The sequence below is a fragment of the Pholcus phalangioides genome, unplaced genomic scaffold (genome assembly GCF_987345545.1).
Source record: "Pholcus phalangioides strain wild (caught in Gottingen) unplaced genomic scaffold, Ppha-v1.0 ptg000015l_1, whole genome shotgun sequence".
NCBI lineage: Eukaryota > Metazoa > Arthropoda > Arachnida > Araneae > Pholcidae > Pholcus > Pholcus phalangioides.
The window spans coordinates 55,559,131-55,573,570 of record NW_028301608.1 but is presented as its reverse complement, the minus strand read 5'-3'; the positions used below and the strand labels follow the sequence as shown (position 1 = coordinate 55,573,570).

The window sequence follows — 14,440 nt, the reverse complement described above, 5'->3', positions numbered from 1 at the left end:
AACAATTATAAATAGCATTACAATTATGCAGAATAACAGTAATTGTAAACTGGGGGGGAGGTGTCATGTAAAGGGCCTCAAGTGCAAGAAAGAACTGATCGTGGGGGGGGGGGGGACTGCGGGGGAATAAATTCTAGTTGGGGGTGGAGGAAGAGAAAAAGAAGATACAAGATACATAGGGGTGCTTCTGGTGACAAATGCCAGAAGGTTTTCTCATTATTATGTGTATTTGTGCTTCAGATAGAGAATGTTGTTTTTATACTCAGCTTTTAAAATGAATAATTAAATATTGTTAATGTTTAAAATTATGACTGGAGTTCATATATTAGATCAGTGACATAGTTCATAGTTCATCAAGGAAGGAGTTCATAGTATCTGTAACCATCATCGTTTTATCCTTCCAAACCCTCCCTCCCCCCCCCCCTCCAATGACATAACTGTCATGCTTAAGATCAGTATTTCTGATCTTAAGCATGACAGTAGATGCTAATATCAAAGCTAATAAAGCTAAGCTTTATAAGATTTTTGAGAATCAGCATTAATGAAGTGCTCAAATTTGTGTCTATCCAGTTCAGTATTCACCACAAATCATCATATAACAATATATCTCATTTTATTCATTACAGTTACTTGTAAATGTCATGTACAACTGTGGAAATATAGATGCCATGCTCGCGGGCCAACAATGTATACAACAAGAATGATTGATTATATTTAAAAAATATATGTGTATATATATATAATGTTTTGTCTTCATAAAAATTTTGTCTAATCTCCCCTGCTGTCATGTCGCTCTAGTGGAACATTCACTTCCACACCGTTCATATCTTTTTTTAAAAAGACTTGACATCCTAATCTAGACCTGAAGGGAAAAAATATTAAACATTGACATTAAAGTACATAATCGTGTCATGAAATTTGGTTAGTAAAATTTCAAGAAAGTGGACAGAAGATATATACAGTGGATACTGCTTATAATGTTCATATTTGTATCATTTTCCAGCTTAGTATGACTAATTTTCAAGGTCTCAACTCTTACTAACACCCATCAAATTTGAAGTATTTTCCCACTTAAGTTTTTTCAAAATAATTTTTTGAAAAGCATTACAAGCAGGATCCACTGTATATGTTTTAAATATTATTCAGTAATACAAGGAGTGACCTGTAAGAAGAGTGAGTCACCCTTCTTTCTTAAAATATGAACAGCATGATGTGCTGCCACATGAGCATTATTTTTTTCCCCATGTTATTTAATATCTGCGTTTGTTTTTTGAAATTTCTTGCAGGTGTTTGTTCACGTGGTAGCTGTAACCTAAGAGTTTTTGGTGCATTGCATAATGGAGGTAATGGAGCAGAGAATTAATATGGAATTCTATTTCAAATTGAGTAAAAACTACAACGGAAACCCGCGAAATGCTGCAAAATGAGTATGTAGATGATGCTGTATCTTGTGAGACAATACAGTCAAACCTCGTTAATGAGTCACTCTTGGGAGAGCAAAAATATGACTTAGTAAGCGGAGTGACTCATTAAGCGGAGTGACTCGTTAAGCGGAGTAAGTCATAGCTGTGCTAATTCTAAATGGGAGTTCCAAAAAGTGACCCGGTAAGCGGAGTGACGTGTTAATCGGGTGACGCACTAGCAAGGTTTGGCTGTATTTCATTGATTCGCATACTTTTGTGAAGGTCATGAAAGTGTCAAAGGTGAGCATAGTTGTGGGAGATTTATGAAGAATAGAACAGCAACAAATGTTGACAGAGTTTGGCAGTTATTGTTACTAGATCAGCATTTGTCCATCTGAATTATACAGAAGAATTGCATCTTTTATGTGAAATTGTTCAAAGTACTGTGACCAAATATTTGGGTAAACACAAACTTTGTGCAAGGTTTGTTCCTCATCACCTAAGCAACGAACAAAAACAACACTGAATGGAGTTGTTGTGGAGACTTCATCAATAATGGATAATAATGCCACATTTTTATAGTCAATCTATACTGGAAACAAAACTTGGTGTTTCCAGAATGATCCACAAATTGAAATACTTCATCTCCATACACATTCTGCTGCATTTCATGGGTTTCTGTTGCAGTTTTACCCACTTTGAAAGAAAATATTCCATATTGTTTCTCTACTCCATAATGCAATGCACTAACAACTCTTGCATTACAGCTACCACATGAACAAACACCTGCTGAGAAATTTCAAAAAACAAGCACAGATGTTAGGTAACATAGAAAAGAATGTAACACTCATGTGACGCACGTCAGGCTGATTTTCGAAAGGAGGGGTGATTCACTCGATTTACCAGTCACACATTGTAGAAAACTCAGTAATTACTTCAATATGAAAAACTCTGTTTACATACATAAGATTTCTTAACCTGCTCTGATCATCTATCAGCGATTGCAATATTATAGAGCTTGTTGAAAATTAAGTTTTTAAAAAAAGTGATGAAAAATTATGTAGGCCTACTTCAACCAACCATGATATAACAATTCCTCAACGAATATGCTTCAAACTAGTTTTACATTAAATAATAAAGCACAATCTATATTTTACTAGACAGTATAAACAAATATGAAATTTTCTGTGAGGTTACACAATTGAATAAGGACCACTGATCTTCCTACGTTTCTATCAGCACAAATATGCTTTTCAAATAACACACTTTAATTAAATTTGATTCGATAAGAAGCTTACCAAGCTTGTATTTGTAAATATGATAATCCATCCATTAATTACTTAATTAACTGAACATAATTATGGTCCAAGATTATGATTCCGAATGGTAATGTTAGTTTTGTTCGCACATGTTGATACGTGTGAAGAAAGACAAGTGATAATGTTGTTATGAATGTTTATTTCTTCTTCACATTATTTTAATTTTTTATGGCAAAATATGTGTAGTGCACGTATCACATGCAGGAAAAAATAATTAATTGGTTTAAAGAAGCTACAGAAAAGTTTTATAAACATTTTTATAAAACTTTTCTATATTTATCAGCAGATCCAGGAAGTTCAGGCACTAAAAATGGGCAAAAAGGCACTACAAAAGGCATTTATAATTTATGGAAAAAAAACTAAAACTAAGGTATTAAGGGTCTATAAACTAGCTGAAAAATTGGTTGCTTTATTCCCCTCTACTGCTGTAATTATTGTTTATAATAACTGCATTATAATGCAAGTTAAACTCATTTCAAGCCCAAAATAAAATGTCAGGAGACCCCTCATTATTAGTCCAATTCCAGGACCACAATTACCAGAGGTGGAGCCTGCAGAGAAAATGACCTGTGGGACTACTTGAAGTTGCGAATAATTCTCGTTCATTTGTTACATTATTTGGAATGATCATTATCATTTCTATAGTTGAAACATAGCTACCTTGTTCGAATATAGTAAGAAAATTAGCTTCTTTTTATATTACCACGTATGCAGGACTCCTTCAAGCACTGCCCTATGTGGGTGTATAGACAGTTCCACACATGGCGAATTCTGAAACAAATCCGCACAGTCTATTCCCGCACTTGTGAAAACAAAGGCTCTTCTTTTCTTTCTTTTTCGGTTTTCCTTCCTGTCTTTTCCTTCTTTTCTTCTCTACCGTAAATGGGCTATCTACCAATCTATCTATCTAATAAAATCTACCCCTTAATACGATGTAGTAAGGGGGCTATATCCACATGAAATTGTGCAACTGAAATTATCTTTCATGCATTCCATGATGGGAAAACCGAATCCAAAGATCAGAATGATTATCCCGGGTTTGAAAGAGGAATCTAAATACAGTGACTTCCTCATGAGTCAAGCAGAGGTCGATTTAGAAGGCAAAAAAAAAAAAAAAAAAAAAGATGCAAAGGGTACACTAAACTGGAGAAATGCATTTCAAACACTGCTTAATTATAAGAGCACAAAAGATATTAAAACATTTTCGGAATCCTCATCTTATATTGAAATATTGGAGTGAACTTTTGCATCAGAATTTTAGTATGTGTTTGATCATGTGTCCGCATCATGTAATTGTGCTTTTGAAAATTTTAAAGCAAGGTTTTTTCAGACAGGAATGTAAAAATTTTGCACTTCACACTATTTTCAATTACAGTATTTATGTTGAGGATTCAAATTCATGTTATACACTAAATCAATGATAAATACAAATATAAAAAACATGTTAAATCAGTGATAAATTTTAGGACATACACCTTCAAAGCTTTTTATTTCAGAGGAAATGGGCGGAGTGACAAAACTGTTCATTTGAAGGGAAAAAGGATTTAAATATTTTGTAAACAATGATGACTCTTTATCAGCATAAATATTCAGATTTCAAATTGGTAAATTGTTGATTTATCTTATGAGTTAATTCTGATGTATAAAATATGCATTAGGTTATGGCTAACACTTATTTTAATCTAATTTTTTAGCAAAAAAAAGTGTTGTGGATGTATCGCAAACTAATAAACTGGTTAAATGAAAAACAGAACCGATATATATATATTACATTTATCAAATATACCAACTTCAATTAGGAATTATATATAATTGCTGGTGAAAGTGATAAACACATTAAAATTTATCAAATTTATTAAGGCGATCAGTGATTACGCATAATCACAACTTTAGCAACTTTCAAGTAACATTTAAGGGTAAAAAATATTCCAAAAAATATGAAAAGTGATGAAAAATAGTTGAACTTTAACAATGTAATATGGATACAGCCTCTATACAACTCCTATCCATTTCAGGAAGGGGATAAAAGAAAGTAGGGATAGAAAGGAAAAAAAAAGAGATGATATTTAAGAAGAAGCTTGATTGTGCAGAAATGTGTCCAAATTCTCCCCTATGTGGAAATGCACCATGGGGATCTGCCACCCAGGCCCTGTGTGGCCACATCTATCGCACACCCCTGAGGGTAAAAATCTAATTGAATACTAAATATATATATATTTATATACACTGAAGAGCCAAAAAACTGGTACACCTGCCTAATATCGTGTAGGCCCCCCCACGAGCCCACAGAAGTGCCGCAACACGACGTGGCATGGACTTGACTAATGTCTGAAGTAGTGCTGGAGGTAATTGACACCATGAATCCTGCAGGGCTGTCCATAAATCCGTAGGCATAACAGAGGGTGGAGATCTCTTCTGAACAGCACATTGCAAGGCATCCCAGATATGTTCAATAATGTTCATGTCTGGGGATTTAGGTGGCCAGTGGAAGTGTTTAAAGTCAGAAGAGTGTTCCTGGAGCCACTTTGTAGCAATTCTGGATGTGTGGGGTGTCGCATTGTCCTGCTGAAATTGTCCAAGTCCGTCGGAATGCACAATGGACATGAATGGGTGCAGGTGATCAGACAGGATGCTTACGTACCTGTCACCTGTCAGAGTCGTATCTAGACGTATCAGGGGTCTCATATCACGCCAACTGCACACGCCCCATACCATCACAGAGCCTCCACCAGCTTGAACAGTCCCCTGTTGACATGTAGGATCCATGGATTCATGAGGTTGTCTCCATACCCGTACACGTCTATCAGCTCGAAGCAATTGGAACCGAGACTCATCAGACCAGGCAACGTGTTTCCAGTCCTCAACAGTCCAATGTCGGTGTTGTCGGGCCCAGGCGAGGCGTAAAACTTTGTGTCGTGCAGTCATCAAGGGTACACAAGTGGGCCTTCGGCTCCGAAAGCCCATATCGATGATGTTTCGTTGAATGGTTCGCATGCTGACACTTGTTGATGGCCCAGTATTGAAATCTGCAGCAATTAGCGGAAGGGTTGCATGTCTGTCACGTTTAATGATTCTCGTCAGTAGTCGTTGGTCCCGTTCTTGCATGATCTTTTCCCAGCCGCAGCAATGTCGTAGATTTAATTTTTTACCGGATTCACATAACACTCGTGAAATGGTCGTACGTGAAAATCCAAATTTCATCGCTACCTCGGAGATGCTATGTCCCGCCTCTCGTGCGCCGACTATAACACCACGTTCAAACTCACTTAAATCTCAATAACCTGCCATTGTAGCAGCAGTAACCAATCTAACAACTATGCCAGACACTTGTTGTGTTATATAGGCGTTGCTGACCGCAGCGCCATACTCTGATTAGTTCCATATCTCTTTATTTGCATACGCATGCCTGTACCAGTTTTTTTGGCTCTTCAGTTTTTATATATATATGTAAAATAAATTGCCTCGGTTGTTTGCAGTGCATTAATGGTGTAAAAAACAAAATCACGAGTACAACATGGGACCCAGAGCCCTGTCTGCTCCTACCCCACCTTGTGTGAGCCATGACATCAATTGATGACCTGTTGGGACAGTCATCGGTCAGCTATACATATACAATGGAGTTCAATGCCTGAGCGAGACATGTTTATGTGAGGCATATGGAGGAAACAAAAATTTCTAATATTTTCTTCTGCTTTTCTAACATGGGCTGCATTTATCTGAAACAAAATTGTTCACATCTAACACCATCCAGTCAAAGCAAAGTTAATGCACAGCAACACCAACTTCTCTATCTCTCAGATCACTTATTCGCATTTAAATGGGCTGGTTGGTTTAAAGGGGTGGGGCTTTCTGATAATTAGTGCAGAGAAAGTTGGAAAATTTTAAAAACAGTGATTCTTTAGTTCTCAATGCTCAAACTATTCAAATTGTATAGAATATGGCCCCTGAAATTCACTAATAAACATAAAAAATATATGTGAAAATATGCATTTATGGCGGGAAAACTTTAAAAAAAAAGGCATTTTTACCAAAAAAGTTTGAAAATAAGAAAAAAAGTCATTTATGGCATTTTGATTGAACTTCCGGGCTCTATTTATCAGGCTTTCCAACTTTGTTTGGGAATTATGCATAATTCCCTCTCTCTCTGTTTTATATATTTATGATCAAAGACGTAATATTGCACCCAACCGCCAGTGGAATAAATTCAAAAAGTTCTGTTTTCTTTCCTCTCTTCTCATCACTGCAAAGCTTTCTTGCAACTCTCGAAGAAAAATAAAGTAGTTCTTTTTACTTCTGTGATGCATCCTTCTACTATATACATCTAAGAGCAAAAAGAATAGGTAGTGCTAGACTTATGACGAGCAGAATGGCAACAATTTGACAGAGGTGAGGGTGAAAAGTGAAATCTACTTCATACCTACTCTTTTATCTGTAAGTATTACAGATAAGGGGACCGGAGAGATAAAAGTATAATATCTCTCTCTCTCTCTCTCTCTCTTATACTTATGTAATATACTGTTTTCCTTTCATTTGCTTTTTTTCTTACTTTTCTACTTTTTCCTTTCTTCTAACATGCAATTAGGTTAGGACAAGGTTACCATATTTATCACAGATTTTTCAAGCAGAGATCATCCGAATTTCTTGCCAATAGCTTGTAAGCAAAGCAGTTAAATAATAAATTTAGGAAAATAAATAATCATTATTCAGAACAAATTTTGATTATTGGACCAGTCATGCTGTCTTCATGCCCGAGTAGTGCACAGTGGTAAGATGCTTGTCTTCCACTGTGAAGGTTACCGTGAAAGTCCACAGGTTCAAATCCGACCAAAGAACATCAGAGAATCAAGTTCTTTACCTACTGAGCCTGGGGCAACCATTGATAGATGGCGCCTTCATTTCTCATCCAACTCCACTTTTTGTAAATCGGCATATGGCGCTATATGACCAGAATTAGTGTGCAGTAAAGTAGTCATGATATGTCTTCGTACCAGAAGGTTCTCATATTCACTGGTCTGGGCTGTGGAACCAGTGACTTTAATTCTATCGCTGTATATGTGTATTAAATGCACAATTTCAGAGAAACCCGTAACCAACTCAATTTTTTCGATCATACAAATGATAGTTTTATGAAGATGATTACTGCCTTCTTCAACATGATAAAGCTCCAGCAGCACTTCAAAATGTGACACATTACACATGAAATCACTGGAACTCTACAAATAAAAATGAAATCTCTCATTGTGAAAGGTTTCACTTTTCATTACCAAATAGTGGAGCAGTATGCAGTGTGAGCATGAAATCAATGAAATATTTTTTCTTCTTTCTCAAGTTTTGGAGCAGCATTTTTTGACCTTTGTTAGCTGCAAATCAAAATCACTATCATCATCAACTTTGTAGCCTGCAGATCTGTTTGGTTTTTGAAAAATAACGAAGACCCCCAAGCAGAATGTGCCAAAATCTGTGACGTAGATCGCAGAACAATTACAGCTAATGCAGAACAATTTGGAGGAATTTTAAGGAAAAAGTGCGAAAAACACTCTTACATGAATGGGGATTTTTACCGCAGAACATTTCCAGTCAACCGAGGGCTCATAGCAGGACAGTGCTAAACATTCTGCTTTGGGGATGAAGACGTCTGCGCTAACTTTCGAAATGTAAAATAAATAAATATCTTTTATGCCTCAAATCTGTATCAGTGTATTACATGGATAACTAAGAACTTTGATAATATACTTTCACAAAACATACGTTTTTGTGACTCCAATGGCTGTATCTAACACATCTTCCTCATCGTGGTCTGGGTTTCCAAATTTATCATAATCTTCTTGCTTGAGAATCAAATGACATGTTGAACATGAAAGATTTCCTTCACATGCACCTATATAACAAAATAATTGAATTTAAAGCAAATCTTATGAAAAGTGAATGTGAATACAGTTCTAATACAAAAAGGCATACATGAATAAAAGTCATCAGTAATTTGAATCATTCAGAAGACACGTGGCAGCACAAGCATATAACAAGCATTCCTCAGAAACAAACTTCACATTAGGTATATAACAAATACACAGCACATTCCGACATGTCCAGATTCATACAGAGAAATATCTATAGGGTCCATGTATAGTTTAATAGTATAAATCTGAATTAGCTAAGACGAGAAATTATTGAGTTGATAAGAAAGAATTCAATACAAAGCCACATGGCTTTGTGTGAACGCATTCTACAATATAATTTCATAACAAAGTGATCTCTTGCTCATGCCCCCCCCCCCCCCCCCAAGAGCAGAACTAACAAGGTTCCAGCCTTGGGGCCCAGAACGATTTACATCATTTTTTGTTTTTTCGCACTATAAATTGATCATAAAGAGGGACTCACGCAAGATTTCAGCCTACGGGCCCTGCTAAAGGATGTGGTTGCCATGATGCACCCTCTCCCTCTAATACGTTTCTCTCAGTTGCACATACACAAGGTGATTTTTCTATACTCTTAGTCAAAGATATAGTTGTGTAATGCTGTTCATTTATACTTGTACCTTCTCTCACATCTTTTTTCTTCTTGTTCTCTTGCACCGTGGTGTAAGTGAAAAATCACTGTAGTTTGAAAAAGAAGCAATATTCTTTATGCTAATGTTATGGCTGTTAATTCATAAGCCTTTGACAGCAATGCTATGGTAAGTTAATATCGGATAGGGTTTTAGCTTTCAAGCTGCACCATGTGTAGCCTACTGCATTACACAATGTTCTAATACTTAAGAACTCAAAATTTTTGACACATGCATTTCTACAATGCATTAGGAAGATGTATGAAAATGGTATAAAAATTCCATAGAATAAACAAACTATTGAAAACATTCATGTGAAAAAAGAAATTATGCTTAAACCAATATCCGAGCGACAAATTAAGTATTCCAGTCTACATTATCTCAAAAAAGTGTCATTATTATAATTACTATTGATAAATGACAGCACTTGACAAATGCCAAGTTGGCATAGCAATTCAAAAAATACCTAAAATTTTTTAACTGAAATACAGAAGAAAATTACTCTAGCTTTTTCCCATTATTTACACTGTACCTGTATATTACCGCAAACAGAAGGGAAAAATATCTTAAACACAGTCTCTCTCCTTACATTATCAAAATTTGAACAAAAGCTGACTCCATTGCCAGGCTATTGATCAGCAGGTTGGGGAAGGGTGTGGAAGATGGAAAATGTGTTATTAGTCAAAGCAAAGTTACATTGGTATCTGGGTTCCTATCATCAGTATTATTGCTGAAATAAGAAGGTTTTAAGATCCTTAAAACCTTCTTATTTCAGCAATGATACTTATGTGATCACGTTCATGTGAAATATCTTGTACTTGCCGAAATACATACCATCAAGTTAGGCAAGATGGCATTGAAAGGGGAATACAAATACAGTGAAACCTCAATATAATGGTACTTTGTGGACCAGGGAAAAAATATTGCTGTAGAGCAGCGGTTCTCAACCTTTTATGACTCATGGAGTCCTTTTAAGTATATAATTTCTATGGCGGAGTCCTGTTTGATTCAAGGAGCCCTTTTTTGTACGTAATTTTAATGGCGGGACCTTGTAGACCTCTCTTATTTACATATCTATCAAATTTACTGATTTATTTCATCGGGCCGCTGCGGAGCCCCTGGGAGGTGCACACAGAGCCCTTGGGGCTCCGCTGAGAACCAGTTGAGAATCGCTGCTGTAGAGGAAATATCATTATATCAAGAGGCGTTAGTATAACATTAGAATAGGGCTGGACAAATCTCAGGTGTCATGTCGACTAGAAAACTGGTTTTGGTGCCTAAAACTTCACATGCATCATTGCTAAACTGAAGTGAGAGTATGACACAAAATTCTTTAATTTCATAATGTTTTTTTGATTTCATAATGTCTTCCGACATGGGAAGGGACCATAAAGTCTCAGAAATTTTTTTTTTAAAAACCATTATTTAGGACTTTTTGTTGGGGGGAGGGGGGACACGCTTTGCTTCTAACAAATTTGGTTGGTGCCTAATTTCATTTTCTGATTTGTCCAGCCCTACATTATATTACAGGCCTTTCTAAACAAACCTTGGAAAAAAAATTATTATAGGGATTTATCGTTATATCTGGTATCGTTGTAGTGAGGATTCACTGTACTCAATACAAGGCTTCCTATTGGATAAGAAACTTAAGAGAAGTAATATTGGGATTCTAATGTTGATTTTTGTTCATGTGCCTCAAATTTTGGGATATTATATCATGTTATGAAACTATTCAGGTCTTTGTCATCGACAGTAAGAACTACAACTGAATTCAAGATGACACACAATCTGTGGCCTAGAGTGAGATCTGCCCCCCCCCCCTTCAGGCAAGAGATAACAAAAAGAGGGCGTAAAAACTGAAAATTTTCAAAAAACAAATTTAATTAAAAAATATAATGAATAAGAGAAAAGCTCATGTTACCATAGCCCTCTATATCCAAGTTGTTATTGACTTTGACATCGTATAAGCTTTCTCCAACTTTTCCTTTAGCTGAAAGACGAGTGCCATCGCCCAGTACAAAACATACATTTACTCTAAAAAAAACATTAATAAGCGTTACAATTACTTACTCACGCAAAACAAATAAATTTTATTTTCAAGCAAGCATTGATGTATAACAAATAACAGTAGGCCTATAATATGAATGCCAAATATATGTAAGAGTTGCTCACCAAATTATAAGCACAATAATCTAAAGTTGGCTTAGAATTTAGATTTACATTATGTTTCTCAGACTAGTACTTTGGTAGAGAAATTGTATGGCAATAAAGCATAAATAGAACACTTACAGAAATTGTTGTATTAATTACATCAACAGCTATGATTCCACTATAAAGGATAAAACTAATAGGCCTACTGTTGACTATACATAAGACATATATATCAGCCATATTATTTTCCCATTCAGAAATTAAAACACTGGAACCCGCCATTTATCTGCCCCACTAAGAGATAGAAATGGCGAAACATGGGCAGAGGTATTTCAAGCCAGTAAGGGGTCCCCTTCTACATTTCTACACGAGCACACTATGTATATTGTCCATGCTTCTGAATGTATGTTTCTTGCTTCTTTAAGTGTACATGTATGCTTCAAGTATCCAAGGCAGCATCTGTACCCATAGAAATGTATAAGGTAAGGCTTGACAAATCGGGAAAAAAATCAAGGTGCCAGCCATATTTCATGGAAGCCAAGAATTTTATTTTAAAAATATATAGTGCAAAATTTTTTTTTTTTTAACTTTTCCAGGGATTTTCGACTACCGTCGCCACAATGCTGGTCGGCTAAAGTTGGTTTTCTGTGGTTTCCAACTTAGAGATGCCAATGCAAGCTGATCTTTAAATTAAAAAGTCTCGCCACAGACACCAACAGGCATACACAATGGTAAAATATTCAATCATTACACTTTGCTCATAGTTAGAAAAATTAATGGCAGATTTCAGCACTACAACAAGCATCACACAGAAACAAACTTCACAACATATACATGCACAGCTTCCAGCATGGCCCAGGTCGTCTTCTGCCACCTGCTTTTATCTGTGCATTGAGACGAGAGCAGTGGAGCATGATCTGCTTAGGAGGAAGAAGACTTCCTCCTTGAGGGGGGTGACCCCCCTCAAAGTCGAGACACACATGATGATATACGAATTCTGAAAATCTTGTGTTATCCTTAGACTTGTATTCAATAACCACAGACATGACATGAATGCCAGGTGCTCTGCCACCGGACTTATCCCATTGCCGAGATCTCTTCCAGCCCAGCTTCATGGCAGAGTCAGGAACAAAGTGAGCGCACCTAACAGTCTGAGTGTGTTGCTAGTGTTGTGCTTGATATTTCAGTGCTGCCATCTATTCTTCAAATTGTGAATGAAGTGTAATGATTGAATATAATATTTGTTACGTTGTAGGCCCGTTGCTCTTTGTGGCGAGACTTTTTAACAGGGAGATCGGCTCGCATTCGCGCCTTGAAGTTGGAAACCACAGAAAACAAACTTCAGCCGACCACCACTGTGGCGCCGGTGGGGCTCGAACCCGGATCCTCGCAATGCGAGTCCATCACTATGACCACTCGACAACCACAGACAGAAAATTAGACATTGGTTGTCACGGCAACCAACCTGACACTTCAGATTTGTCAAGCTCTGGTGTGGAAGGTTTTTTTAGCCCTTGAAATGCTAAAGACATAATATAGTGTTCAAACAGTGTTTGTTTTGCATAAGCAAAAGATTACTGTGTGTTTATTTGAATGTTTGCATAGTTTAAAGTTTGAGAGAGAGCCTAAACAAGTTTTTCATTCAAAGAAACCTTGTAGGTAGATAAAACCGCTCAAAACCCTCCAGACCAAAAATGGCCCCCGCTCTGTATTGCTCACAACCCCGGGCTGATGAAATACACCTTACTTCCATTACCTCAAAAGAGGCAGAGTTGTGTCGGAAAAGTAAGCAAAGATTTATAGAGATGGCTCCCCTTGCTCGAAAGTATCGAGTCACCCACATCACTTCCCATAAAGACAGCCATCAACTCAATGCAATGTAAAAGTCATTTGACTGAAATGTATAGTTGAACCCAATGACTAGGGGAGAAAAATTGCATGTGCGCCCAGTAGCACATAAGGGCCAGAGACCACAGCCTGGGATTTCGAAAGAAGTGTGGAAAAGGTTTGTGGGCAAGTAAGAAGTTGGCATGTTGAAGCGGGAGAGGTTTGAGAATGGTCTAAATACACAATGTACACAAAATATCTATACAGCGCCTCCACTGTGACGGTGTAAATTGGTAGGCAGGCATCTTCGATCAAGTAGGGGGCATCGGAAAAACCACTTTGGCTCAGGGCACCCCCCCCCCTCCCCCACACACAATACGATACTACATCTACTTCACAGGACTTTCGGATAGCGAAAAATCGAGTTGATGCATTCGACGTGATAACGTTGTAATAAGCATAAAAGTCAGCATAGCACGGATATCTATCTCACTGGTAGTACAAAACTCACCATGATTTATACGTAGGGGGGGGGGGGTGTACATATATATTACCTAGATTCCTCCAGCATCGGATGGGACTTCGTGAACGGTCTATTAAAACAATAATAGTGAGACGCATTTCTAACAACGTTACTATTTACATGTCGCCGCCGGCAGTTGACGAATATGCTCCGCGAAGAAGAGAGGACCGGAGACTTCCTTGACAAGACGCCGAGGATCGCTTTGGAAGCCATAATTTGAATAAAATATATATATATCGATAACAACGAGCTAAAAAATTTTTATGCTAGATTTAAGTGAGTTGAAGAGAAAACTGAGATCTCTCTCTCATTCTCCAACCCACTTTTCTTTTCTTTTTTTTCCGCCGGATAAGATAACACGGGGAGATAAACAAAAACCGGTCCCCCGGTCTTGTCTTGCCTTGTCCTGGTTGGTCGATTGGTGGTCGTCGGCCGCCAAGGCCATTTGCCGGAAATTCTTGGAAATGCTGAAATCGATTCAGTGAATTTCAATTGAGCTCCGGCCACGAAACAATGGAGCAATATTTTTCAGCGGTAATTAGTCATTTAAAAAAAGAGCAATATATTATGTATATACGACAAGTGTAAATTTCATTATTCCTTGAATGTTGGCTGGAAAAGATGGTTTCTCTGACCATATTCCATCGAGAGAAATTCGGGATGGATCTTGAAT

The 14,440-nt window shown here is 37.1% G+C and overlaps 1 protein-coding gene across 2 annotated transcripts; it reads right to left on the bottom strand.

Moving 5' to 3' along the window:
* Positions 1 to 596: 596 nt before the first annotated feature.
* LOC149076253 (uncharacterized) lies at positions 597 to 14,220 on the bottom strand. Of its 2 annotated transcripts, none has more exons than XM_089243827.1 (4): positions 14,091 to 14,220; positions 11,188 to 11,300; positions 8,471 to 8,600; positions 597 to 862 (listed from the first exon to the last, which is right to left on the bottom strand). In XM_089243827.1, exons 1-4 carry the CDS (start codon positions 14,210 to 14,212, stop codon positions 769 to 771), a joined length of 459 nt encoding a protein of 152 aa, XP_089099953.1. In that variant the 5' UTR covers positions 14,213 to 14,220; the 3' UTR covers positions 597 to 768. The 2 variants fall into 2 exon arrangements, with proteins under 2 accessions (XP_089099953.1, XP_089099952.1); XM_089243826.1 differs by having other exon boundaries at positions 13,799 to 14,171.
* Between the last annotated feature and the right edge of the window lie 220 nt (positions 14,221 to 14,440).

What these genes read in the sequence shown, in the direction of transcription:
- LOC149076253 (XM_089243826.1), bottom strand. Translation starts at nt 13,980, where the DNA reads ATGGCTTCCAAAGCGATCCTCGGCGTCTTGTCAAGGAAGTCTCCGGTC. An exon ending in CCGATGCTGGAGGAATCTAG is followed by an intron (nt 11,301 to 13,798) that starts GTAATATATATG and finishes TGTTTTTTTTAG; the next exon opens with AGTAAATGTATGTTTTGTAC. An exon ending in CTTGGATATAGAGGGCTATG is followed by an intron (nt 8,601 to 11,187) that starts GTAACATGAGCT and finishes TTTGTTATATAG; the next exon opens with GTGCATGTGAAGGAAATCTT.